At 40.0% G+C, this 26,717-nt stretch overlaps 1 protein-coding gene across 6 annotated transcripts in view; it reads right to left on the bottom strand.

Annotated features, from left to right (window-relative positions):
• NCOA2 (nuclear receptor coactivator 2) overlaps positions 1-26,717 on the bottom strand; it is a 193,084-nt gene that overhangs the window by 4,853 nt on the left and 161,514 nt on the right. For 5 of the 6 annotated variants that reach the window (XM_054818101.1, XM_054818098.1, XM_054818100.1 and 2 more), the window contains 11 exons: positions 26,092-26,302; positions 22,751-22,960; positions 20,532-20,747; positions 19,757-19,886; positions 16,588-16,753; positions 14,354-14,632; positions 13,442-13,519; positions 12,726-12,960; positions 11,158-11,335; positions 8,652-8,850; positions 3,308-3,397 (listed from right to left, as the gene is read on the bottom strand). In XM_054818101.1, the coding sequence (XP_054674076.1) occupies positions 3,308-3,397; positions 8,652-8,850; positions 11,158-11,335; positions 12,726-12,960; positions 13,442-13,519; positions 14,354-14,632; positions 16,588-16,753; positions 19,757-19,886; positions 20,532-20,747; positions 22,751-22,960; positions 26,092-26,302 (1,992 nt within the window). Of the gene's footprint in view, positions 1-3,307; positions 3,398-3,428; positions 8,494-8,651; positions 8,851-11,157; positions 11,336-12,725; positions 12,961-13,441; positions 13,520-14,353; positions 14,633-16,587; positions 16,754-19,756; positions 19,887-20,531; positions 20,748-22,750; positions 22,961-26,091; positions 26,303-26,717 lie in introns of those variants that run through there. The other variant, XM_054818103.1, reaches the window with a different exon arrangement.

The following is a 26,717-nucleotide window of genomic DNA, read 5'->3' as shown; positions in this document are numbered from 1 at the left end:
CCCTGACATGTTGCGAGGCAGTTAGGGGGGACCCCGTTAGTGCTTTTTGATCATAAAGTGTAGAACAGAAGTGAAAACCCAAAGATGTCCTTATTTTCGGAGTGGACATTTAGCAAACTATCTCTACAGAGATGCTAAACAAATGCTTCCACTATACCAGTGACTTCACAAAAATTCATCCGCTGCAAAAGGGTTTTTTTATGATTTAACAGAGATTGAAGTCATAGGGTGATAAAATGTATGAAGGAGGAAATAAGACAAAGAAGGCACAACTGTACCTCTAGAACCCCCCCCCCTTATTTAGATATAACCAAAGTAAAGAGGACTTTAAAGAAATATGTTGAATTATTATTTCCAGGCTGATAACGAATGTGGGAAAAACTGCTCAGAATAACTTCCATAGCCAAAGTACGTAACTTCAGAGTAGAGAAGTAATCTGAAAACCCCAAAGGTCGTTTACTATAAGATTGCTGGTATGCAATCTTAAGTTAAACTGGACACCCCTCAAAACGCTCAGCTACAAACAGGAGCAGGTTCAAAATTGTCTTCTACCACATGTAATTAATTAATACAAATTTGTTCCAATAATGGCAAAATAATATATTAAATTGTCCCAGTTGCAAGTATATTGCAGCTCTACAAACGAAGGGTACTTTTTGCCTTGAAAGAGACAGAAAATTCTCGTCCTATAGTTACTTTAAAAACAGCTTCTCTGTTAAATATTAGTATCATCTTTGCAAGTCTTAAGCTGTAGAAGTTTTATCCTTAACATGTTAAAACAAAGTGAAACAGTATTAAGCAAACAAATTAAAACAGTAAATGTAGAGATCCGACATCCATAGTTGTACAGATTTCAGCAATAGCATGTTATTTCCTGGTTACTCAACTCTAAACAGAACTGATCCCTTTAAATAACAGAGTTGTTGAGAGAATTTTATGAAACATTGAAAAAAATCCTGAAATTTGTCAGATGAGTTTCTCAGTTTCTCGTTTGTCAGATGAATTTCTCAGCTTTCATACACTAAAGCTGCAACTGCCAAGGGATGAAACACATTAATCCTCCCCTTAACTTTCTAATTACACAGCTTGTGATTTGAAAGAAATGTTACATAGGAGTAGTTTATAGCACAGAGGCATGAAAATAGTAGCTACTTAACCTCTATTACAGTTCAAAGTTCAGTAAAAGGTATTTATAGTGCATATAAACCATCCTCATTTTCCTTGATGGTCAAAGCTACATTAGTAGAATAAAAGTAAAATCAGAGAGTGCAGTCCGATGCACGCTGACAAAATCATTCAAGAGGTTTTTCTCCTGGTGGGACAGAACTGCTCTCACGCACAGCCACCACCTATCTCATTGTCATGGCACTGACTCCATTACTTTCATTTTAAACCCCGCAGATTCCTCGTCCAAAGCCCAGCCGCTCATTTCCTTCGACCTGCGTCCCCTTCCCCGACTTCTCTCCACCCTCTCTCGTACCTTTTCCGTCACATCCAGTCTCTCTTCAACCCTTTTTTAAAAACTACCTCCTCCTTCCTCTTCTTCAGCCTGCTTCCCCCTCAACAGCTTTATTCCCTTTCTTTCCTCAGCGGTACCTGATATTTTGTTCTCTGACAGTCTGGCTTCTCTTTGCACAGGAAATTTAACTGGTTAGGGAATGCCCTAGGTAGGAAGATAACTCCTTGGTATGTGACGGCTTCCACAAAAGCAGAACATATTGCATCTTTTTATTAATCATCCAAGTGACCCTGAAATGGTTGCAGAAGAGACTCTTCATGCACAGTTCTTCCATTCCCAGAGACAGGCACTTCTCTTTTCACACGAACCATGAAGGTGTGGAAAGAATTGCCCTTCGGGAAGTTTTAAACACACATGGGCGCAAAAAAAAAAAAAAAGAGGGACACAATAAAATACATACACGGTTACTTTTTCCTCTGTACTTTCACACTCCTAATTGTCATTAATCTGGATAGATTTGGAGTAAATTTTTTTTTTCATTTCCCCTATTATTTAAATTTCTTTTCTCTAAAGTAGAAAACTTTGAATTTTGCTGTTGGGTTCAGCATAAGAGGAAAACTCGTTTATTTAATTCCACCTTTCCGATTTCAACACCGCAGACAAGGAGATGACAGCAAACAGCGGTGGAAGGCACGGACCTCAAGCAGGTTATAAAATGACTCCTGGAGGAATAACGGGGTGGATCCGCCTATTCCGATTACAACAAGGACCTCAGGAAACGGACAATTTATTCAAAGAAGCGTATTTAAAGGCTTTCCCGGCCCGTCCCCTCGCCCGGCAGAGCCGCGGCCGAGCGGCAAGGAGCGGGCGGGAGCAGCGGCAGCCGCTAGATGGCGCTTCCCTCGCGCGGCTCGGCCCGCGGCCCGCCCCCGCCGGCGGGCACCGCCCCGCACGCGCAGAGCGCCGTGCGCAGGGGAGGGGTGCGCGGGTTGCTACGTCAGGCTGCTTCGCGGTGCTGAAGGAAGGGTCAGCGCCTTACGCCTGGGTGGGGGCTGCACTGGTGCTGCGATGCTCGGACCGCGCTCTAGTTTCAAATCACACCCGGTCTCGAGATACCGGCTTTGCTGCGACCAGCCTGCTTTACGTGATGATTGTTTCCATAAAAACCCCTTCCGCTGAGGAGGGGCACGTCAAACGCACCTCACTCAGCTGGCCACAAGCCAAGAACTCCACAATGTCTGTCTTTTAGTACTGTTACTGTCTGGAATACAAATCAGTTTTGACCTAAGCAAACGCTAATTACCCTGTCAGCTGGAAATCTGTGTGAAAATTAGTTTGGTTCTACCGCTCTTCTCAGAAGAAGCACTATCCAGAAAGTAATAAATTAAGTAATTCAGGAGATTTTTGCCCTAAGTGTAACGCAATGAGAAGTGGAAAAACACTTAGGCAGGATGAAACATGAAATGGGTTAAGCTTACAGCAGTGCAAATATAAATCAACAATAAGTCTTTCCCATTGGCAGCAAATAGTCATGTAATTGCTCTGTAAAAAGCAAATACAACTATACGTACGTCTGTTGAACGCAACTGTTAATTCGGTAAGGTACTGGATTCTGTTAATGTAAATGTATTCTGTATTATTCACTTCAGTAATGCTAGTGGGATCTAAACAAGGAACTTAATATAGATGTCATCAAAAGCGGAATTAAAAAAAATAATTGCAAAAAACTTAATTACTATTACCCTAGGTAGTCATAACTTTGTAAGTAAAAAGATACTGTATCCATTCTAGACCACAATACATTCATAGTTCCTTTGCCTCTGTACGCCTATGTAAGCCATTTCTCACCCGTGTTGCATCTCCGTCCTGCTTTATCATATCCATTCCAGGCAGCTGGTTTGGAAAAAGGTTGCCTCCCCTCATAGCAGGATCATTAACCTATTGGTAACAAGATATTAAGGAGAATGAATTAAAAAATACATCAGGAAAAGGGCTGGGAATTAAAAGGAAGCAATATAAATCACTATGCTACAGTCATATACCAACGTCTACTTTTGAGATGATGTTGCAATCAGGGAAGTGACTATACAGCTGAGCACCCTTCTTGTGCAGCGTGTGTTTGACTCACATTATTCTGCTTCACAGTCAACAACAAAGATTTCATTCCTGATATTATGACCCTTGCACATATTTTACAAACCAGGCTCCATAAATTAGGTCAGTATTATTTAAAGAGCACATGCCTGCTATGCAAGTTCTGAAAGCAGAAACCTGTAACTGCTTTCCTAACCTCAATAACACACAGCTTTTCTGCTTGCACACCACAATTTTTTTTCAAAGCTTGATGAGATAACATGCAGGCTGAATTATCCTATCTATTGACTTAGTTTTAATGACACTTATTTTTTTTGCTCGTAAGCAATGGGAGAAAGATAGCTTTAAATGGGAAAACCTGCAGCGGCATGCTTTCCTAAAGGGATGGTCTCAACAATTTTCTGAACACAGCCCCGGGAAAGTATTGAAGCTGTGTGTTACTGCACAACCAAAGGGTCTGTCATGCTTAGTTATGTGGAAAGAGCGGCTTGCCAAATTTACAGCATTGCTTTCTTAATCAAAGGATTAATCTCACCGTGTAGGAACTGGTATAAAATAGAAAACGCAGCACTTCAGCATGGTTCTGAAATACTAGAAAATTCAGCTTTCCTTAGAAGTTTTACAGGGAAAGAAACCTCTTCCTAGGGAGCCTTTGTTGACTCGATTCTCTCTGTTACTTCCCTCAGACTAGATCGATGTGATAATAGTGAAGATATGCCCCTCCAGATTTTGCTGGAAGGAAAAAAGACGTTTTCTGTGTCACCTGCCCTTTAGGAGACTCATGTTGCCAAGGAGAGGAGATTCTGCCACTGCACAACCTCACTTCAGCTACAGCAACCTGCTGCAGCAAGAGGGGAAGACTGTCTTGAATTTACCATGTCAAAGTCTTCTCGTTTCGGGTCCTCCTGACTCTTGTTTCTGTTGCTATTCACCAATTTTGCGAAACGTCGCAAAGCTAAATGCAATCACATGTGACCTACTTAAAGAGGTGGTTTTGAATGCTGCCAGAGACAAGACTGCAGTTCAACAAGAAAGGTTAAAAACTTAAATATCTTTGCCGTGGGAATTTCAACTCTGAAGAAATTGATTGTTTAGCGCTGCAAGCCTTCTAGTGATGCCTTCTGCTTCTTAATACAAATGGGCAGATTTTTAAACCTGAATCTGAAAATTTAAATCAGAAGGGAAGAGAACCACACTATTTTGTTCGGAAAGAAAGAAAGAAAGTAGATAGCTTTGATGCTTAAATCTACATGCATTTGACTAAGCAACAGAATCCATGTTTGAGAACTGTTTTCTGCTATTGATCAACATTCATCAGAATGCACAGGCACAAATGCCTTTTCTGTTTGTTCAGTAGACAGAGGATGGAAGAAATAAAAAGCAGAAATAAAAAACTATACCGAATCAACAGCAGTTTTGGAACAAAAAGATGAGTGTGTGATTTGCATCATGGCAGAGTTAGGACAGGTATGGAAAAGGAAGGTGGTTCCAGGCTGCACACCACTAAAGCAGCAAAGGCACCGGTGAAATTTCTATCACAGAATCTCTTTGCCAGCGATGATGCAAGAATCCTGACTGGCACGGTAACAGATAAAAAAAAAAAATCTACTGTTCTGTTCTATGAATACATTTGCTTCAGAAGTCCTTGAAACAAAACACCTCACATTCAAACATTAACTTTTCTGACTGCAATAACAATTCCATCAGAAAAGTATGGAGCAGGACAAAGAATTGGAAGGGGTTTTATCATTTTCCAAAGACAGGTCGAGTGGCATTATCAGATATGAAATCTGCCTAAAACAAGACTGAATATGTTTTACAATTCCTTTGCAATTGAGTACATTAATACAATCTCCTCCTAATAATGCAGAATTATATACAAGGCGTCTAATAAGAAAAGTTTCCTACCACTCCACAGCTCCTTTCAAAATTGAACAAAAATCAAAATACAGCTTCAAAATAACTCTTTGTAGATGCCATGATAATTCTGGCCTGGGGAGTACTGCACCTGTGCAGATTAATAAGCATCTACTCTGAGTAGACACCTAGTGGTTTATTTCATAAACCGAAAAGTCTCTTCTCTTGCATAGGTTTCAAATTGCTTAGTATTTCTGAGCTCTGGATATGTCTGTATGATACATTATAGTGCCACAAAGAGAGACAGGAGACAGAGCCAAGCAAACCTGGTTGGTACCAAAGGTGATATACTTGCTTCTCGCCAGGTAAATAAGCCCAGGTGCAGCTTTTTACTACGAAGTAATACATATTACTTCCAAACCCATCCAATAACATATGAAGTGCTACCTTTTTTTCCCAAAAGCTGAAACACATTCGTAATGTAACCACTGTTATTCACTGTGGTTAGAAAGAGATGAGCATGTGAAGTTAAAATTATGTATTATGGAAAAAAAAAATGGCAATGAATAAGTAAGTAAAAGTGTAGGTGACAGTATAAAAAAAGCCAAAAGAATGAAGAAAATGGCAACAGTCAGCAGAATTAAAGAAAATACAGTAATTTTGAAAACCACCAGTTACAAGAAAAAGTTCAGCGCAGCCTAGGTCAATTGCTAAATAAAGTTGGCAAATCACGAAACACTGCCTTGAACACAGAAAAAAATAAACCAATTTTAGTATTAATATAAACATTTTTATTTATTCCTGTTTCTCAGAAAGAAAACGTGAAGCAGACAGCAAACATTCCTGAGGACTACAAAGTACTGTCTTGTGGCCCAGAAGTGGCCCCTCAGCTGCCAGCTGGCCACCTCTGACCTAGATGAAACCTAAAACATTTGCTTGCGGAGTTTGCAGATGACACAGTGCCGGGGTGGTAAATCAGGAGGAAAAGAGGTTACTGCTACAGACTGAGCCACAGCACTAAGGAAGGCAATACATTTGGGAACAAAGAATGCAGGTTTCATCTATGTAGAACGTCCTGGGGAGGATTTGGGGATCACCATAAGGGTTTCAGTATGTGCTCTCCAGTGTGACGTTGTCACCAACAGAGCCAAGGCAACCCATGGGTTGAAAGAGAAATTACAAGCAGAACTTGACTCTGCACAGCTTTGGTACAGTCAGTTAAATCACCATCTCTGGTTACTCTGTTCATACTTCTAGAAGGAGGTTACAACAACGATGCCTAAAGTAGATCCACAAAAGGGACTGATGGGCTGAAAAACAAATGTTGAGATGGATAAAGAATCTCAGCCTATTCAGTTTACTGGAAGTTAGATAAATGCTATCTTGACACAAGATCTTGTAGTCTAACAGGAAGGAAAAGCAGTGCAACAACTGTGCTAGTGGAAACAGTCGTCTGCATGGAAATCTTTGAAATAAAACCAGATATCTTTCTATAATGCATGTTTCTTAATTCAGGTTCTTGCAGAAAATCATATAGAATGGGCATACTGAGAAATCAGACTGGGCTGTCACCTTCATATCCCTACTATTCTTTTTTGGTTTTACTATTGTTTTACTACATTAAATGTGTGCAACAGTATGCACTTGGGAACTAATAAAAAAAAGTCTGCTATAGTTGGGCGTAGCAACTGGGAATATCAGAGAAGGTGACAGATTTGGGAGTATCAAAATTACTTCAGGTCACCAGTATGCGGCAGCTGTGAAGGACAAATGTGATCTGGGGCTATATCTGTCAGAGTATTCCAAGAGAAATGGGGAAGAACTAGTGTTATGCACATGTCTCTGGTGCTTAGGCAATACTGATTCAAACTGCAACAGGTGCAGAAAGTGAAAGGGAATTTAAAGCCTACAAGAAGAGACTGAAACACTGTGGCTTGTTTAACTTACAAGAAAAACCCCCAGAAACCCAAACCAAAACAATCCAAAAGAACAACAAAAATAATGTTGATAGAATGACTCTTTCTAAAATACAAGAAGGGAAAAGAGCTACTTAAGCTAAAGGACAATATTGGGAAAGTAAATAGTCTGTTACCAAATTTAGGCTGGAAAATTGGATATTAGGAAAAATTTCCTCACCAAAAGCATTATCAAGCATTGGAACAGGCTGCCCAGGGAAGTGGTTGAGTCACCATCCCTGGAGGTATTGAAAAGACGTGTAGCTGTAGCGCTTGGGGACATGGTTTAGTGGTGGACTTGGCAGAGTTAGGTTTACAGTTGGACTTGATGATCTTAAGGATCTTTTCCAACCTAAATGATTCTATGATTATAGTAGAAAGGTTTACGATATTGTCCACCATAGTGGGAGATGCTGCCTGAAGACACAAGAGGTACTTTCCTGCCAATATTTCTAAGAAAATAATTTCATAATTTCAATTCTGTGTGTTGAACAAATGGGAGTTCAGCTCTAAAACAAACATATGAACCTGTTAATTAAGAAGACTTGTTTGTCAAATACTTATTAATGTACTGTGTGAGTTTAATTGCAGGTCAACAAACAAATGTTATTTTCCTTATTTCAGATAGCCTAAGTAGCAGTCTGAAATAAAAACGAGTGTGCAAACCGCCTCTCAGCAGAAAAGAACAGCTTACTTACCTATTGGTTCAGCAATCTATTTTATACACTCCACATTACAAAAAGTGTGGATTTTGTGTTCGTGAAGGCGCCAGATTGATAGTTCTTGAAGTTGACAGCCTATTGTCTGGTACTACAACCATGGTGGCAGTAGAAGCATCTTCCACACGCTGCCCGCGCCAGCAGCTTTCACTCTTGTCTCTAGGAAATAGCTGCCTGCCATTCAGTCCTAGCCTCCACTACTGAGAAAATTAGCAAGGACGCTGGTGACCTGCAACCACGCTATGGAAACTTACCTACTGAGAACAGGAGCTAGATCAGCACGCACTTTCTGTGGAAGTCCAAGACCAACTACATGTGCTAGCTACAGTGGTGCCAGGTCACAATGGAAAATTTAGATGCAAAAGGTGCTCTCCACCTCATCAGTCACCTTGGTTATCTGAGTGCAGAGCTAAAAACAAAGCCTTTTTAACATCATCATTTCTCAAGAAAACTAGTAAAAGAAACGTTGTGGCTTACAGCAGTTACAGCCCAATGCAGCGGACTTGAACAACTACTGAAAGTCAAAGCAAATCCTCTAGCTGTCATCTCACGTCCTTAAATTCTCACCTGCTCAGGACCCATGGAGGACAACCCTGATGTAGGCACAGAGGTCGCTGAGGTCATGCTGATCTGCCCTGTCATCTGGTTCATGTTGTTCATACCACTTGTGTTGGTTGCCATGGATACACTGATGTTCATGTTATTATTGTACATGCTGGTGCTTGCTTGCTGCCCAAAATGTGGTGGGGACTGTTGTGAAAACATGCTACAGCAAGGAATGGAAAAAGCAATGTGTCAGACTTAGAATGCTGAAGCCACTAAGACACTACTCTCTTTTTAATATATCTTAAGCTAGAATTTGTATATACTGTCATTTATTCCAACTTCAAAGGAAAAACTAGTTTTCAGCTATATTAATGTCTAAGGAATAGATTTTCAAAATTTAAGGCCCCATGTCTGTGCACAAAAATGCATGCCTTTGCGTGTGACACTATGGCAGAGTACAAATCTGTTACGTGTGTGCAATAGCCAATTAGCTGTCTAAATGGGCTCTGTATGTATTTTAAACATGTTCGGGAAAGAAATTTTTGGAGGGAAAAGAAAACACCTTTTTCTTCCTCCAGTGTTAGCACAGCACAAGATCGTTGAGCTGAAATTTGATCTGGTCTAATAACCTTTCTTTTTGCAAAAGAGGCTATTTGCACATATGAATACCAGATTTGCACATACAATTATGGCAAGTGGGCTCACAAATATAGACATGCAATTGTGCAGAAATTAATTTACTAAATCTTAGCATCAAGTTTTGAAAACATAGCACTGTAAGAAACAATGTAAAGTCTAAGACAATTACCCTCTATGTTCCTTTAAAGCCATTTCAGAACAACTGAAGGAGAAGCAACTGCAGAAGATCTTATCCCAGATTTTATTCAAAGTCAAGTGCTTTCTGGGTAGTATATTCCTTCCCATTATGTTGAAAGTCATATGAGAGACGTTTTTGTATTTCCTAAAACACACTTCACTGTTTACGTATCAATCTTTTCTACTCTTTGAGCATAATCCCACAGTCAATGAAGGATTTATTAATGATGATGTGTCTGTTTAGAGGATCTGCATTAGACTGAAACACTGTGGAAGGGCTACTGCGTGCTGGATGGCACACAGTAACCACCTCCGTATCAACGGCTGACTTTTACTTCCCTGTGAAGCACTGCTCCCACAGCTGAGGAAATCTTTCAGGGTTAACGCTCAACCTTGCACTTGGTACGCCATGAGGCTACTGGTGTGCACTGTGAGACGTGGTGGAGGGCAATGGCATTCTGGGCACAGGACCAGACTCGGAAAATCCCACCATTCTCTTCCTTCCAATTCCATGTCTTTTCAGGCCACCTAACCCCATTTTTAAGTTGTTATCTGGGTGGCTGAAACAGTACACTACAGATCATTGTGAATACTCAGTGGCTTGTGTAAACGCATTTGACATGTCTCCACTGTGGAGCTGCAGTTTAGCAAGCCAACCGTTAGTCTTACTGAGCTGCCCTGCTGCTGTTTCGGCAGAAGCCACGGCAGTGGTAGCTATGCCTCCTGCAGATGCTTTGGGAAGACAGTAAGGAAGAGGCATGGACAAGGATGGGGATCAGAGATAAATCAGTTGCTTTAAGGGGAACTTTACTTGGATCAGTCTCATCACAGAAATACTGTTTTTCTGGGTTTATTAAATCTTTGTCAACCAGTGGGAAAAAGACTTGTTGCTGGACTAGGATAGTAAGAGCAGCATGAGAACTTCAGGATGACAAAAGCACTGAGCTGGAGACAACTGTGTGCACCCGTGTCAAGCGATACAGGCTGCACACCAACCTAATAGCTCCTCCTGCCTTCCACTGAAAAGCACAGACCATTGCCATCTGGAAGCTTGTTGCTGCCTGCCGATAGCGTTCAGCACCCAACCCATTCAATGTGGACAGACCAATTATTAGAGCTACGCTGACTGGGGCATGGGCCTCAACTGAAATGGTGACTGCATGCATGAGGCATGCTACAATGCTCTCGGAGAATGATAGTTATACGCTGACCCCCGTATGTGCAAGCACTAATGGATTGAACCTGGTTGTGCTCCAGCATTTAAAGTGGGAGGTGATACCCAGTCACCGCAATTCCAGAGCAGCAGGGAATGCACAGGTTCCGGCTCAGCTGATCCAGCCGTGTGGAAAGCAGTGTGGGAGCACATGAAAATTGTATGCAGAAGAAATACATCCACACAAACATTAGGGGCTGGAGCTCACTGTGCAGCAGAGGTGCTTCTTAAGGACACACAGTGTTTTATCAGTTATCACAGACAAAGCGATGCATTGTGTGGATGCAGGTCTTTTAGCTATGCACTCACTTTGCCTTCTATGAGGACAGAATTTAAACCAACTCTTCAAGCCAAATTGAAAAGAAATCTCTTTTAGGATAGATAGTTAACAACAAACAAACAAGCCAACAATTACATATAAACATCCCCATAAATAAGTGTAGACCATAAGTGACCCTATTACTCTGTGTGTTCATTTTGGTTTTGTCCTGGATTTACCTGTTTCCACCCATATTCCCTTGTGCCCACCCATTCATCTCCGTAGAGGACTGATAGGCAGGATTAGCCTGAGACTGCTGAATCATGGGGCTTTGAGTATGAGCCAGTCGTGGGGACATCAGTGGACTCTGAGGAGTGGTGGCCCCTGTGAAGCCTGGATCGGGCTGCTGACTAATACCTGAGGAAGAAAATGAGAAATTTAGCCACTGTACATTCAAAGTTAAAACAAGCCAAGAGCTTATACATGCAGACATGCCTTTACACAGTCCTACTTACACCATGTGGAACCTATAACCTTGAGTCTTAACGTGGGATCCAGATTAAAAGCAAGACATCATCAACTGATACTTATGTATAACCTTAAAAATATCATTTTGCATAAGTATGTTGGCTACCTGTGCGTCCTAATCACACAAGCAAACTCTCCTCTCAACAGACCAAAACAACAACACTGGTAAGTGACTTTTTTTTTTTCTTTTTTTCAGAAACTGCATTCAAAACAACAAATAAAACATTTCGGTTTTGTTCATAAATGCATTTTGGTGAAAGTTATGCATGACCCGTGTACTGTATGGCACCATCTTTTAACATTTAGGCTATAATTTTCAACTTTTTCTAAAGTTCCTAGAACCTTAGTATCTCTATTTCTGTGTCCCTGCAAAAATATGCAACGACATTTTGTGCAAGCATTTAATGACTTTGTAAAATAAGAAAAAAAATCTAGATGCAAAGAAAACCTAATTTAAGCTGTAAAATGCCAATGTGTGCAGAAATTTTGTTTTAAACCAAGTCATTTTGGTCTTGTTTAGGTTCATCACGAACCTAAACTCAACAGAAACAAGCCACTCTTAATGCTGGCGTAAGAATCAGGTGGTATGAAATCTATTCCTATATTCACTGTCTGCATGACTTAACATCTTACTGGTGTAAAGGAGAACAGATCAATAAGAGCATATCTCAAATTTAGAATTGGACATAATTTGTTATATCAGCAGAACGGGCACATTACATATTATTAATACAATTGTAATATAACTTATACAATACTTGTAAATAAAGATACTTAAGCAAGTATCTTATTACCAAAACACAAAAAATCCCCACCACCAATATAAAACCGATTTAAAAGGATTATGTACAGCTTTGCTTCTGACGAAGCTTCTGGTCACCTTATGCTGTCTGACAGCATCAATTCCTATCTTTTTCTTCATTTGCACTTTTTACTGTATATATTGGTTTGTTGAGTTTAGTAAAAATTCGAAGTCCATCAAGCCAATACATACACATATATGTCTTCCTGTGTGCATACACATTTGTATGTGTTGATATGTATAGATATATGCAAACACACTCATCCCACTTCTGCTACTGCTCAAAGAAAGAGCAGTGCTCAGAGAGTAAGTGGTACCACGTTGCATGAGGACTCCCAAGGGGTCTGAAGCTCCATGTTGCCCATTGCTCCCAGGGAGCCAGGCAAGGGGCTGTGGGAAGGGGCTGGGACCCAGCACTGCAGGGGACACGGAGGAGTAATGACTGCCAAAATGCACTGGGGGGGGTGGAACCAGTACCGTAGTTTGGAGGAAACGGAAACTGCTGTGCATTCGCCTGCGGGATCCGTGGATTGCTCATGGTTGCTGGTATGCCACCGGCGGCCACCATGCTGGGGGTCATGCTCAAGCCCTGCCCTCGCATCATCAGCGTCCGCTGCTGCACCTGCTGCTGCTGCTGCATCTGCCGCTGCCGCAGGTGCTGGCTCAGGATCTCCCGCTGCCTCTGCGCCAGCATCTGTGCGTTGATAGGGCCCTGCAGGGAAAACCACCACCACCTATCAATAACCTCTTCTAAGGCATCTCCACTGAAGTAATCTGGAAGATTCCAGCTCTTTTTTTTCCCCCACCACACGACTAACAATAATATTAAATTGGAGAAAATAATCCTATTAATACTGCTGCTGGGAAAGACTTTGAACAGCGCAAGAGTCAGTAACTGAAATAACACCAGTGCTTAATGTTGCTGCGATTTGTAATTGCAAACAGAGTAGCTCATTAAAAAAAAAAGCAGCTTTAAGAAATGAGAAGCTTGGTTAAAACTGCAATTATATCATATCTCTAGTAAACAATGATCTATCCCATGTAAATATGGGAAAGACTCTCAGAAATAAAGCAGTAAAATACTTCTTATAATACAGACTGCATTATTTATATTCAAGCTTTAGAATTTATTGTGTGTTTTTACCATATAGCATTACTACTGTGATTTTTTTTTAAAGTACTATTTCTCTCACCTGCGTTGGCACTCCAGGTCTCAAAGATAGATTCATATTGGAGACACTGCTGATCTGATTTATCAGTGGCTGCCGATTCTAAAGAAAAAACCCACCACCAAACCCAAGAGTTTTTAGAAGGAAAACAAAAAAAAAGAAAATTTTACATACAGAGGTATATACATCAGTTAGTTTGAGGACCTAGTTTTACATATTCAAGCAAGGACTAGTTTTCCCGTTCAAGTCCGATTATCATTCACAGAATCCTGTTTCTTAAGGAGATAATACACCATATAAATAACAACACAGGCACTATGCTGTTTACCAAACACGCTGCCTTTACAGTTCCTGTTCTTTTTGAGTTTGGGACTGGCCTGTTGAGGTTTATTCTGAATTAGACCCTATCCTGATGTTTGAAGAAAGACAGGATCTTTCCTCCTCCACTACAAAAACATTAATTATTTATTTGTAGCTCTGCAAACCTATATATTTAAACATGAAACAAGAAACAACAACTTAAAAATGAACCTCAAAAGTAGAGCAAGGCCAAGGAAAAAAAATAAAGGATGTTGGTAACAGGCAGCAATAAAAGAACTTAGATTGCTGGAAGAGTCAAGAGAGAACAAACAGAGAAAGACTTATATAATAAAAAGCACCTCTGTAGCCTCGCTCAAACAGTTAGTGAAACCTAGGCTTAAATACTAGGCACGTTCTTGCACAGTATTATAGAAAGAATAATGGAAAGATGCAAAAAAGATAAAAAAAGAGAATGCACAAGGTACTGTCTCGGCAAACTCATTATGGCTAGTGTTTTTAGTTTAGAAGTGGAATTAGACTATAATAAAACAGGGCACACAATTAAGACCTGGTCTGCTTGGAGCAAGCTGGCAGTCAGTAAGCGCTGCGTGAAACCGGGCGTGGAAGGGGACGTACCTGCTGTGCCTGGAGCCTGTGCTGCAGCTGGAGCCGCAGCTGGTTTGGCTGGTTCTGGACGATGCCGGTGGGCCGGAGGCCGGCCCTGGGCTGCATGCGTAGGGCTGCGTACCCCGGGCGCTGCCCCATGGGGTGGAAGCTCGGGTCCTGCATGGGCGCGTAGCTGCCCTGCGCCATCTGAGCCTGCGCCGCGTACTGCTGGGAGAACACCGGAGCCTTCTGCTCCATCAGGATGCTCGACTCCTGGCTGGGGAAGGTCTCTGGGTCGACAGCTTGGCTCTGCAGAAATACGTGAGCGATAGGAACAGTTGGCAGGACATGGCTTTTCACGGGATTATACGAGACTAATGCAGCCGCCCTGCAAAACCATCCTTCTGGGATGTGAATGTTTTTCAAAACTACATAAGTTTTCTTTACTTAAATATAAAACTTAAAAATAAACAGAATTGTATTTTTGAGTGTCAAAACATATTCATGGAGACAAATTCCTCCTCTCCTCTCTTTTTTTTTTTTAAAAACAAAGACCCACAGTCTTTGGTCTTTGTCATGTTCTTAACATAGCCATTGTATCATTGTATAACGAATAAAAACCTGAAATGACAAATGCTATATGAAAATCTGTAAATGAAGTGATGCCAGCATATATTTGCCATTGAATCCAAGATAAATTCAAAGATGTTACAAATGAGTAAGGATAAGAAAGTAGATTTTTATCACTATCTTTAAACAAAATAATGACTTCAAATAAAGATGCCTGAAACTATTACAAAAGCTAATGTGAACAGAGTGCCTAATTCTTTCAGGGCACTTTTGCATAAACTGATTAGCCATTAGCATAAAAAAGCTAACACAATTCTAAATTCCATTCTAGATACTCCCCTAATATTTGCTCTAGCCAGAATAATTTTATAGCTTATTCCACACTGACCTTGGAAATCAAGTTAATATAAATTTAAGTGCCCTTATGAAAGAGGAACTTTAAGCTCCTAGAAAATGTTTGATGGATATTTTAAGAACATGTTCTAAAATACAACAGTTCTCAGTCTCATCTGCAAAATTACTTAACTGTTTCCAGTGAGATATTAATTAAATAGAAAGATATTTACCACTTAGTTTTAAATAAAACATTATTCATATTTTTTTGGTGGTGGTATTCCAAAAGCTATGTCATATTGCATTAAAGTTTCACGCTGCAAAATTGAAGTTCATCGATAAACTGTATCTCCAGCTTAACACCTCACTGAATTCTGTGTTGTACCAAATGGGCTTAGAGATAGTTTTCTCTTGTCCAAAGCAGGATTTCATTGTTCCTATTTCATATCTAAACTGCCGAGCTAGTTCAGAAGTTATGCTTAAGATGTTGATGAGTGCTGGGAAATGAAATAGGTATTCTAAGCTTGTCTGAGAATATGAAATCATTATACAGACATGTACAGCTGTTTTTGGAAATACAATTTTGATGCAAGAAACATCAAGCGCTAACTTCCACCCCCCTCCTTTTTTTACCACACTTTTTGGCATCATATAAGACTGAAATGGACAAGAACCAACTGAAAACTAATAAAAAATAACTGTGGGGAAAAAAACAGATGAAAAAGAATAGAACAAATTCATGCTGCAAAGTTTAGGAAGCATGTTCATAATTTAGAAAAAAAAGACAGTTTTAAGCGCTTGGAATGAAATCAGCTGCTTCAAGTGAAACTTGTCCCTTACTACACATTAATTAACTAAGGGGAAAACTACTGGTGAAATTACACGTTACAGGTTTGCTCATGCAAAAGCTTGTTGCCCCCATCACACAAAGGTCTTGATCTTGCTCCTCTGGCTCCTAGGTCTTCATATTCTTTTTTCTTCTTTCCTATACCCTGTTGCTGGCCATGACCTTACCTTTCTCCCACAGAGTCGTTCCTCCAACCACCAGATAAGCAGAAGCCTGTTAATTTTTGGGGTTTGGTCAGGTTAGTTGCATGAAGCCAAGTGGCTCAGCACAAGTCAGAAGCAGAAGAGCTAGATGAGCGCGGCAGGGGAGAGGAAGGGAGACTAAACCCAGGGCTGAAGAAAGCTTTTCAGGTGACCCTGAGCTGTTAGATGGACTCCCATCAAAATATATAACTCCATCCTAGCTTGCAAGAAGTGTTTTATAATCCTCTTTTTCACCACATGTTTTACCTTCACCTTGACAACATATCCTTTAAATGCAATACCTAATACATGCAATGCAATGTCCAATATACCTGGCTAACTAGTTCTGGTATTCCTAGAGCCCTGTCGATTTCTTCTAAACCATCAAAATTCCTCAATGCCATGTAAAGTTGATCCAGGAGAGCACCCTCATCACTTGGTGACTCTGATGAAGGATGATTACACAAGAGATCATCTGGTGAGCTGCCAAACGGTTGTCTGTGAAAACATAAACACAGTGTTTGTAAACAGCTGCTGAAAAAACAAGAAACAGTATCAGAGGATTAGTACTCAAATTGAACTAACAAGTGGAGACAGAAATCATTTTCATCACTGCCAATTTTGTTTAGAAAACTACTCCGAATGAAAGTTATGTTCCCCAAAGAAACAGCTAAATAGCGTGATTAATGCCTGTCAAGACCATACAAGTGTGGTGTATCCAACAAGTAAGCAAGCACACTAAAGGTATGCACGAATGCTGTTTTCATAGTGCAGGATCAACAGAGGAGCGCAGAAGTCAGCACAGAATATAGTCACTGAACACAAGACTAAATTTTTTTTTTTAACTAATTGTAACTTTGAATTTTATACGTTAGATTAAGTATGCTATCACAAGTAGAAAAAGAACTGATTTCCACACACACTCTTCTTAAGTGGCTTTCTATCAGACTAACCAAGCCGAAGGGGTCACAGAGGGGTCCAAGGACTGTCTGAGCTCACACAACCCCAACATCTGGAAGAGCTGGCCAGAAGCATGAGGGAGCAGGGAGAAAAGGACATTCCTCTCTTTGTTCGCAGGAAACCACTGCACTAGCTCAGCCCATCTTATGGAATTGCACACTTGGGTACCAGTTTACGCACTTGGTTATATGCCTCAGAAGGGCGTCAGCAAGAATTTGGATACTGTCAGGCAGAGTGTGCTGGCTCTATAAATCCTGCCTACCTCACCCCTGAATTTGTATGCAAAGCACACTCACAATTACAAAGGCAGAATAAAGATTTATTCCAAACCCAAAGGACAAAACTTACTGAAAAACAAACTAAATCTGAAATAACACCTTATCTGCAGCCAAATGACATACTTTTGCTTTGCAGTTCACGCATGAGCCCTACTTCACGCACAATATTACAAGACTACAATAGAAAATATAAAAAGCAAAGCATTCTGCAAGCAAGGGCAGCTACTATATACACATCATGGGAGCATCTCATCCCAGATAATTACTCAGAGACAACAAAAGCTGTCACACATGGAGGGAGGAAACAGCACTGTATGTGAACCCTTTTTACATGTCTGTTTGGAAAAACAAAGAAACATGTTTGTGTATTTAGTTTCCATAATGAGATATATGGTTGCCATGGAAGTCTAATCTCTATGTCAAAGCTAAACAGAAGGGAAGAGCTGCATCGTCAGGCTATACACCTAAAAACCCAAAGGATTGCAAGCAGGAGAACTAACAAAAACGTATTCTTTTTAATTAGATCCCAGACTGTAAAAAATAAAAATAAGGAGATATATATAACATACCTTTAAAACATTGCAAAGTATTAATCAATCTCATCTATAGAGAAGTTTCTATAACTCTCACAGATAAAATAATAAATCAGTAAAAGGGAAGAGCAGAAAAAAAAAATCCTTTGAATCAAATTACTTGCAAACTTTAAAGATGACTTATAAGAAGGGATCTATGATCTGGAAAAATAATCGACGGGGCTAGCAAAAAAATCTCCCTCAAATTGTAAATGGGGATAAATACATACAGGAAGAAAAAGTTTAAAACATTGTCAAATTCTGTATCTTAAACAATGACAATTACTTTGGTTTTCCCCCACTTCTTTTATACAATACAATCTTAATGTTCAATTTTTCTCTGAAAGAATTATTTTTACTAACAATTTAACTTTTATCAAATTTAATACGATGATAATCAGATTATAAAAATACAAATCCCAGGGATTAATAAAATAAGAAATGGCAGCACCAAACAATTCATTATCTCTGTTTGGGTGTAAATGATCAAAGTATGATTACTTTCAGATGCAATGCAATGGGAATTTTCCCCACCATCTTCAGCTACAAGGAAATTATGAGAAATGCAAAGGTAACAAAATGGAGGAATTATCTGCCTGGCTTGCTGACCAAACATGGTCCTGTATTCTATTTTACGGTATCATTTTTATAGTGAACAATTAAGTTGTGCAAACAGTGCTTTTGGCACATGGACACCTTTACTGGGGGAAAATTAGGAAACACCTTAAAAAGCGTGAAAAAGTTAGAAAAGTTAACAGAAAAAATTCCACACTTAAATTTACAGATAATGTTTTCAAACATCCGTTCATAATGAAAATTAAGAGAATATAGTCAGAAGATTAATCTTTCTTCAAAAACACTTCCAACTTCTTTCTCTTCATTTTCTTTTCAGCACTCCTCCCATTTACTACTGAAAAATATCCCAACTCATGCAATTCAAAATATTTCAACATTTCTCCTTTATCTGTCTATTTGGTATCACTTAGTCCATATATATATATATATATATAGTTTCTCTAACTTAAGCGGGAAGCTTTTTTGAGAAGACATGTCTTTTTTCAAAAAAAGTGTAAATTGCTTTTCATAGTTATAGCATTATTTAATAGACTTAATAATGAACAACGTTAATATATTACGTTAATAACTTGTGATCAAACTGTGGTTCTGGGTACCCGAGAAGGAGCTAACTTGAGTGAAGAGGCGGCCTCCGTTTCACTGGATCTTTCCTTCCTCACCTTTTACAGAATTGAGGTCAATTAAAAACCCCAAACAAAACAAATTAATGATGTCCTGCACTACTTAAAACGCTCCCCCGTTGCAGGAAAAGACAGCTATGTTGTAACTACAAAGACTCTGGCATTTTTCCACATTTAGTGTTAAGTATAATTGTTAACAATAAAACCAGCAAAACCAGACAGAATCACACCCATATTAATGCTTACGAGGTGAAAATGGTGCAACTAACCCAAAGCACTGGCAGCACCCACAGTAATATAGAACTTCCAATTCTTCCAACACATTAAATGGCAAAGAGGGCATTTATAAGTAGTACGAGAACGTATATGCATTGCACAAGTATAAAATACTCCAAGCATTAAATTGATATACATTTGGTGAGTATTTTACGTAGGGCTTTGTTTCCATGAGGCATATAAAATATAGTCATGTTTTGATGCACCAGTAAGACTCACCTGCTCTGACTGCCAAAAGTTGCCTGATCTATAGGCAAGATGCTGTCTGGCCATGGTGCAGTCTGATTTGGAGGCGCCTGCTGTTGGCTATACTGAGGTCCTCCTATGTTCATCTCCAATTCGGATGGCCCTAATCAAGGAAAAATAACCACACAATTTTGTGAAAAGAATCTAGCTTCATGTTCCTTCTTTCCATTGAATCATCTATGTTACAGTACAAGCAAACAAAAACATTAAGACTTCAGTAACACTACACTTAAAATCATGATCTTTTTGTTAAAAATTGCTTTCAAAATTTGAGAAAATAACATGAGAACTCACAAGGGGTTCAAAACCACGAAACAACAGATACAACGCCACGGTTGCAAAAAATTAGTAAGATAAGCATAAAAAAAAAAGACAGTATACAGAATCAATATAATTACTTGCTTTAAAAGTGACCAAGAACAGTGATAATGTTCCCAGCATTTCCTCCTAAAATCCCCCTCAGTTTACAATAAACAAGAGCAACTTCATATCCTCTTTCTTTGGCCACACCACTGTGGAGCTAGAGAGTAGCAGGAATTGTTCACATCAATACACACGTTAGAAGTTAGTGTTTTACCCACCTTCCTGCCTACTTCCACAGGCAACTTTCACTGTGGAATACTGTTGTCATCAAATCTATGACTGAAGTGAGTCTTTTTTTTTTCCCTCCCCCCCCCCCCGCCCCGGCTTCATCTTTGACAATCCAGCATATGCCAGAAAGGACAACTCCACAACCACCCTGACTTACCCATATTCATGACCTGAGATGGAAGCATCTGCCTTGGGCCAGGCTGGCTGCTGGGTCTCAAGGGGATGCTGGCTGTGGGGTTGCGGATCATGCCTGCTTGCACCGGCCTGTTCATGGCACTAGCTGTGGGCGCGCAGGTCACCCTCACAGCAGAAGCCTGGCTTCCCCAATCTCCAGATGTCATGGCAGGCCGAGGGGCATTGCCACTGATCATTCCTGCACGAAAGCCAAACAGACTTAGGAGCCAGCACATGATTCAGAACAGCTTTAGCATTACAAATGCCTGACGAGCTACATTTTTAGCAACGAAAATGCAGTAGTTTCACTCAAAGCACATTGTACCACAACTGCCCGTCCAGATGTGCAAAGCTACAGAATCATGCCTTACGCTACTTAGTCAAGGGACTGGAGATTATTATACATTTTACATGAGGAAGATCCTTTTATCATTTCCGAAACGCTGTTCAGAGTAAGTGTTCCCACATGTAGTCTGCAACAGGTGCCGAGGGTGTGTGGATAGCCCTAACTTCCTTCCTCAGGAAATGAATCACGTTTGCTGATGTGTGTGTCAGTGCTTTACTTTCCAAGTGCTAAGTGAGAATGAAGATTTGAGTAACATGTTATCACTACACATGCTTACAAATTAGAAGGATTGAATTCAAATTCGCATTCTGCAAACATCTTTAGGTGAGTCCTTTCATTCAGAACCTTGAGCCTTCTTAGCTTCAAGGCTCACCCAGATAATCTCGAACCAATATACAGTGCAGGGAAATTACTCACAGGAACTTTCCGATAGATGCTGAAGTTCATTACCGTTATTTTAGGGGAAGTCCTCCTACATCTACTGTAAACAACTGATACAGTTTATTTACACTTGGAATATATAGAGTACTACACTCTGACAGTAGCCAGAAAAACCCAACCAAACCCCAACACAAAAAAACCCCAAACGCAAAGATGTGCATTCCTAGTATTTATACATTTCAATTTTATATAGTCAAGAGAGCAGATAAAACACTGATTTCAGATTGGACTCCAGCTGCACTTTGCAACATCCTAAAATGAATACTAAAAGCCACACAAACAATTATTACTTGTCAGTTCAATTATTTGGTGATATATAAGCAAGGATAAAACCCTCTTTGAAGAGGGTCATTGCTTCAGCTGCTGTAGAAAATTTGCTTCATTTGTTACATCCTCAGGTTTGCTCTATTTGTGTATATATTGTATCAGCTGACATATGTGGTGTGCTAGAGCAAATGGCAGGAACAAAGATAATACTCTCTAACTTGTATACATAAGATGAATAACATCCTCTAATATGTATACAGAACATGAAAGTAATAGGACACTTGAAAGACTACAAGTTGACCTCTAAACTGCTTAAATAGGATATTTCAGTGTCTGGCAGCATGTCTTTTGTAATACTGATGCAAACTAAATATAAAATTTTGACAGTGAATAGCCAGCTGAAAGGTCTTACAATACCCATTTAGTTACTCAGAGTTCTTAGTGGTTGTTGCACACTTGGACAGTCTCAGACTATGCGCTAGTTGAAATAAGTCGATCAGCCAGACTTTTCTTGTGAAATCCCCTATGGTATCTTCGTACAGTATTAGGGAAACATGAAGAAATAAATTCACCACAGATCAGGCGTAATCCATGACAGGAGGTAATACCACTGCAACATCTGGTGGTTCCCCAAAAGTTTATGTTTCAGAAAATTATGAAAACATTATCATTTCTTTAATTTAAAATATGAACTATGGCTAATAAATAAAGGACAACTGAGGGCAAAATCAAGGTCTGTAGAGATACACATCATAAGGACAACAGTATTGCCCACAATTTTGTTTTGAAAGAACCACCTCTGCAGAGAAGTGGTTCATTTATTTGCTTTACTGAGACAGAAAGACTGGATTTTTACCTAAGCCTCAGCTGAATCTGGAACACTGATATAAACACACTCTAAATGCCAATACACTGTGTTCATCTAGCATTTTTCAGGTAGGTGAAAAGTAGTGCTGAAAGAGCAGGACTAAAAATATGCAGAAACAGAAATTAAATACCAATACATAGCAGCCCACGAAACATGATTTTTCCCCAGACATTTTGGAAAGTACGTATAATAACCTGCCCTTGTAATAACTCCAACATTAAGTTACACATGCAATAGTCTGTTACTCAAGCATATTTTCAAAAATGGAAAGCCATCTTACCTGTGCTACTGTTGCCTAAAGTTCCTTGACTTCCTATCATCCCTTCGTTCCTGCCCATCAGTCCCGGCTGAGGTATCACTGAATAGGGGCTGTTCGCTCTTATGGGTGGGAAAGTTCCTGCACCTGTTGGATTCTGCAGTGTGATGTCAAGTGGTAAATTCTGGTTTGGTAATAACCTGCCCAGTTGCCCTGCTCGTGGGTTATTAAAAGCTAGAAAGGAGGAGTAAAGAGAAAAGCAAAGTTACAAGAATGGAAACTTTACTTGTTTAAAAAAAAAAAAAAGAACCCAAACACACTTTAAGCTCTTGGGCTGAGCTATTTAATGCTGCACAATTTACCCACTCCATATCTGTCTGAGACACATCCCTTCTTGACATTTTTATGTAAATTTCAAAATGGAACATTCTGACACTAAACCAGATATGACTTATATTTTTAAAACCTTAAATTATGCAATTTAACTTACAGAAGAGCCACTACAGCAAAATATACCACTATGTGATATGCATACTACTGCCAATTAATCTCATACCTAGTAGGACTGTAATTGCATGCAGATGTCATCCTGAGGCAGATTGTTAGGAATTATCTCAGTTTTGAAAGTTTTCCAGCATAAGCTGTGCCCCTGAAGAAGTTACCAAAATTAATGACAGACTGAGTCTATATTGGATCTTGTAGCCCCATTTCTACATCTCCTGTTATTTTTTTTTTTTTTTACTTTTTTGTCATTAATAAAAAGAAATACTTCCATGATTCAGCAACAACAAATAAGCGGTCCAGAACAAGAGCTGCGACACCATAATATTCTGGTAAGCAGAACCATGCCTGATCGTTACTGTCACCTTCATATAACTATTTTCTTGTGTTGAGGTGTTTTGTGCTCTTAAAATCAGCCTCTGCAAAGAAAACTGCAGACTGTCTCAGAGAAGTGAGCTTCAGACCTCGACTGGCAAGCATCTGGCTCAGCTGGTGTTTGGGCAAAGTTCCAATGCCTGAAAGCATCTCCTATGTGCACAACTAGTTCTCTCACATGCGTCAAACACTGACCTTGTGCCTATGATTCCATTTCCAATCATACCAACAAAATATATACAAATAAATTAACCATTTTTGTGAAATTATTATTTGCAATACTTCCTGAGAGCTTCCCCTAGGAGAGTCTCTGATAAAACTGCATCCTTAAAGTGACTTCTGCATTTTTATATTCACCACATTACAAAGCAGTTAAAGAACTTCTTTCTTATTTTAGATCAAAGTAGTGATACTTTTGAATTTGAGAACTTAGATGAGGTTTATTAAACTTGTTAAAAAGTACAGAAATATCTTATTACAAAGGTCTCTGACTTTTCTTCTTATTTTATAAAACCAGATTACAGGAACTCATTGTATTTATTTATTTTTTTAACAGAAGTTCTCTGCAAGGTGAATTTGCTTATATGTGTGTATAGGAAAAACATTACATCACATACATCTAATTCCTAACCATGAGAGCAAAATTTTGTCTTGATTGTCTGCTCAAAGAAACAAACAAGACCTACTTATGAGACAAAAATGACTTTCCCAAGCCTATGGGCACCATGAAGTCTAAGGATTGAACCAAAACCCAACTTCAGTGACAGTTTCAGAACAGTTTGCCCCATGAGTATGAAAAATCACATAGATGAGTAAGTTATTATATGGGTAGCTTTGCTGGCACCCACATAATTTTGAAAGGAAAGCTGGAAAAGCAGCACAAAATAGTAACACAGTTGATGAGATGTGATGGTGCTCACATCACATATTCTACTCTTGGTCAGGATGGGACTGACCCTGTCCCTGTCCCACACGCAAGAAACTAGCTATTTGGCAAATCTAGCAGCTTTCAAGTCTTATATTTATTTTTAAACAGAAAAACAATAAATCATGTAAAACCTGTAAAATGAAAGCTGGTTATTTCTTCAGAAAAAAAATTCAAAAAATCCCAAACCTCTTTTGGAATTGTGTATGATTTGACATTCATTCTACATTGCTTTTCTGGGAGCATATGAGAAGCCACTCACTATTTCTGTGCACCTGTTTTCTGTATGCTCTTCTGCTGAAAGCAAGGCAGAAGTTCCCTAGGGGAATCAGGCACAGACACAAGACTGAGCCGGGGGAAAAAGTTTTAGGGTTTTAATTTACATGGGAAACAGGATGCTGCTTTTACAGAACTGCTGCTAACCACCAAGACCATCTCATTTACAATCATTCTGTTACTGTGCTGCTGGTAGCTTTGAAAGGAGAATTAAAACCAGGGTAACTCTGGAAAGCCAAAAGGCTGCAGTGAAAGGAACCAGCAGACCTTGCTTCAGAAAGAATATGCTAAAGATTTCAGATGCACAGATTTACTTCTGACTTATGTGCTGCTGCAGTTAGTACCCCCCGTACTTACAAAAATGAGCGCTTTTAATCCAAGCATCTTTCTCTGAGTAACACTGATAACAAATGATAATTTAAGGATCTGTAGTGGTTTTAATATGAATTTAAACACTAATATTTATTATTAATATTTATTTAAAAATTTCTAAATAATTTATTTGAAAGTGGCACAGTCTTATTTTAATATCATCAGAATGGCTAAAAATATTATCTGTGGCCTATGTTTTATAAAAAACCCACCAGTGTACATTTAAGGAAGTAAACAGATGCTGCCATCCTAGCCAACAGGAGAAAAAAAATGAAGCAGTGGCTTTTTATGCTATTTTCTTCAACATTCATAACTGATAAGACTCTTGTCTTTCTCACTTTCCATTATTCTATGGTGGCAGACCAACATTTCAACACTCATCTGTAAGTTAATTAATAAAGTTAAGGAACACTGTCAGCTGGAAGTGACTCAATTAAAAGCCACAACTTCAAATTAAACTTGGTCATTCCTCTTAATCATAGGTCTTTCTATTAATCTTGTGGTTTTAGAAGATGACTCTCCTTCACAGTTAGAAAAGCCTCTGTCATCCCTTTTCCTGAAGGAGCTGCTGGAAAGGAGCAATCTGCATCACGACAAAATGCACGTGGTGCTCTCCACGCCAGAGCCCCTGCGACAGCAGCATCACCTATAACCACAGCAGGGAACATTTCATTTATTTTAGGGGTACCCCTTAAAAATCCTCAGAGGGCACAGACGTCCAGGGTGCTGTGTGAATTAGACATAACGTCCACATGTGTTTCAAAATGGGATGACCACAGATGGCGCTATCTCATCACGCAAGACCAGACCAGGACCGGGAGCTGCCCGGTTCCTCCCCGGCCGACCCAGGGGCACCACGACTGCCGCTTTGGGGGTTTGCAAGCTTTGCCTACACGCGCGCCGAAGGCGGACTCACTGCTCTGTGAAATCCTCATTGCTGGTTTCTGGGTGGCCACAGCCGCGCCAGGGCTGCTGTCACTGGTGAGCTGCATGAGGTCATTGATGATGGCTTGCTTGTCGACCGAGCCCGCTGGCGCGCCTGGGCGGCTATCTGGGAAAAGCTGTGGTAACTGGCTGTTCTGCAGGTCATCCAGAATCTCCTCCAAGTTATCCAATTCACTGCCTGGCTGCAATAAAAAAAACACAAACCCACAGTACACGTCGCTGCTCACCTGCTGTCGGCATCCTGCTCACGCCGAGCCAGACAGCCTGCAACCGTTACGCCTGCATCGGCTTCAGAGGCTTCCTAAAAGAAGCCCAGTGTGGAGGAAGCTCACAAAGTTGTCGGAAGGGGACTGTGCAGGCTTCCCAGGGCTCCTCTGCCTTGCATTTTGGGGAGCACGGCATGGCTTCAAAACCCCAGCATCGGGATGTACAAACAGCCACACAATCCGTACCTTGGGCAAAGGAGAAATTCTCCCTGTGCGCTTGGTGATCGGTGCAGACCGCAGGGATAATTTGGCAGGGGAAGAGATCTGACAGTGATGAAGATGGGGCTTTATGTAGGTATAACCAATATTCCTTTCAGCACAGTCATATTTC

Source organism: Grus americana, chromosome 2 (genome assembly GCF_028858705.1).
Source record: "Grus americana isolate bGruAme1 chromosome 2, bGruAme1.mat, whole genome shotgun sequence".
NCBI classification, from domain to species: domain Eukaryota; kingdom Metazoa; phylum Chordata; class Aves; order Gruiformes; family Gruidae; genus Grus; species Grus americana.
The sequence above is the reverse complement of the archived record's forward strand: the minus strand, read 5'-3'. Positions and strand labels throughout refer to the sequence as shown.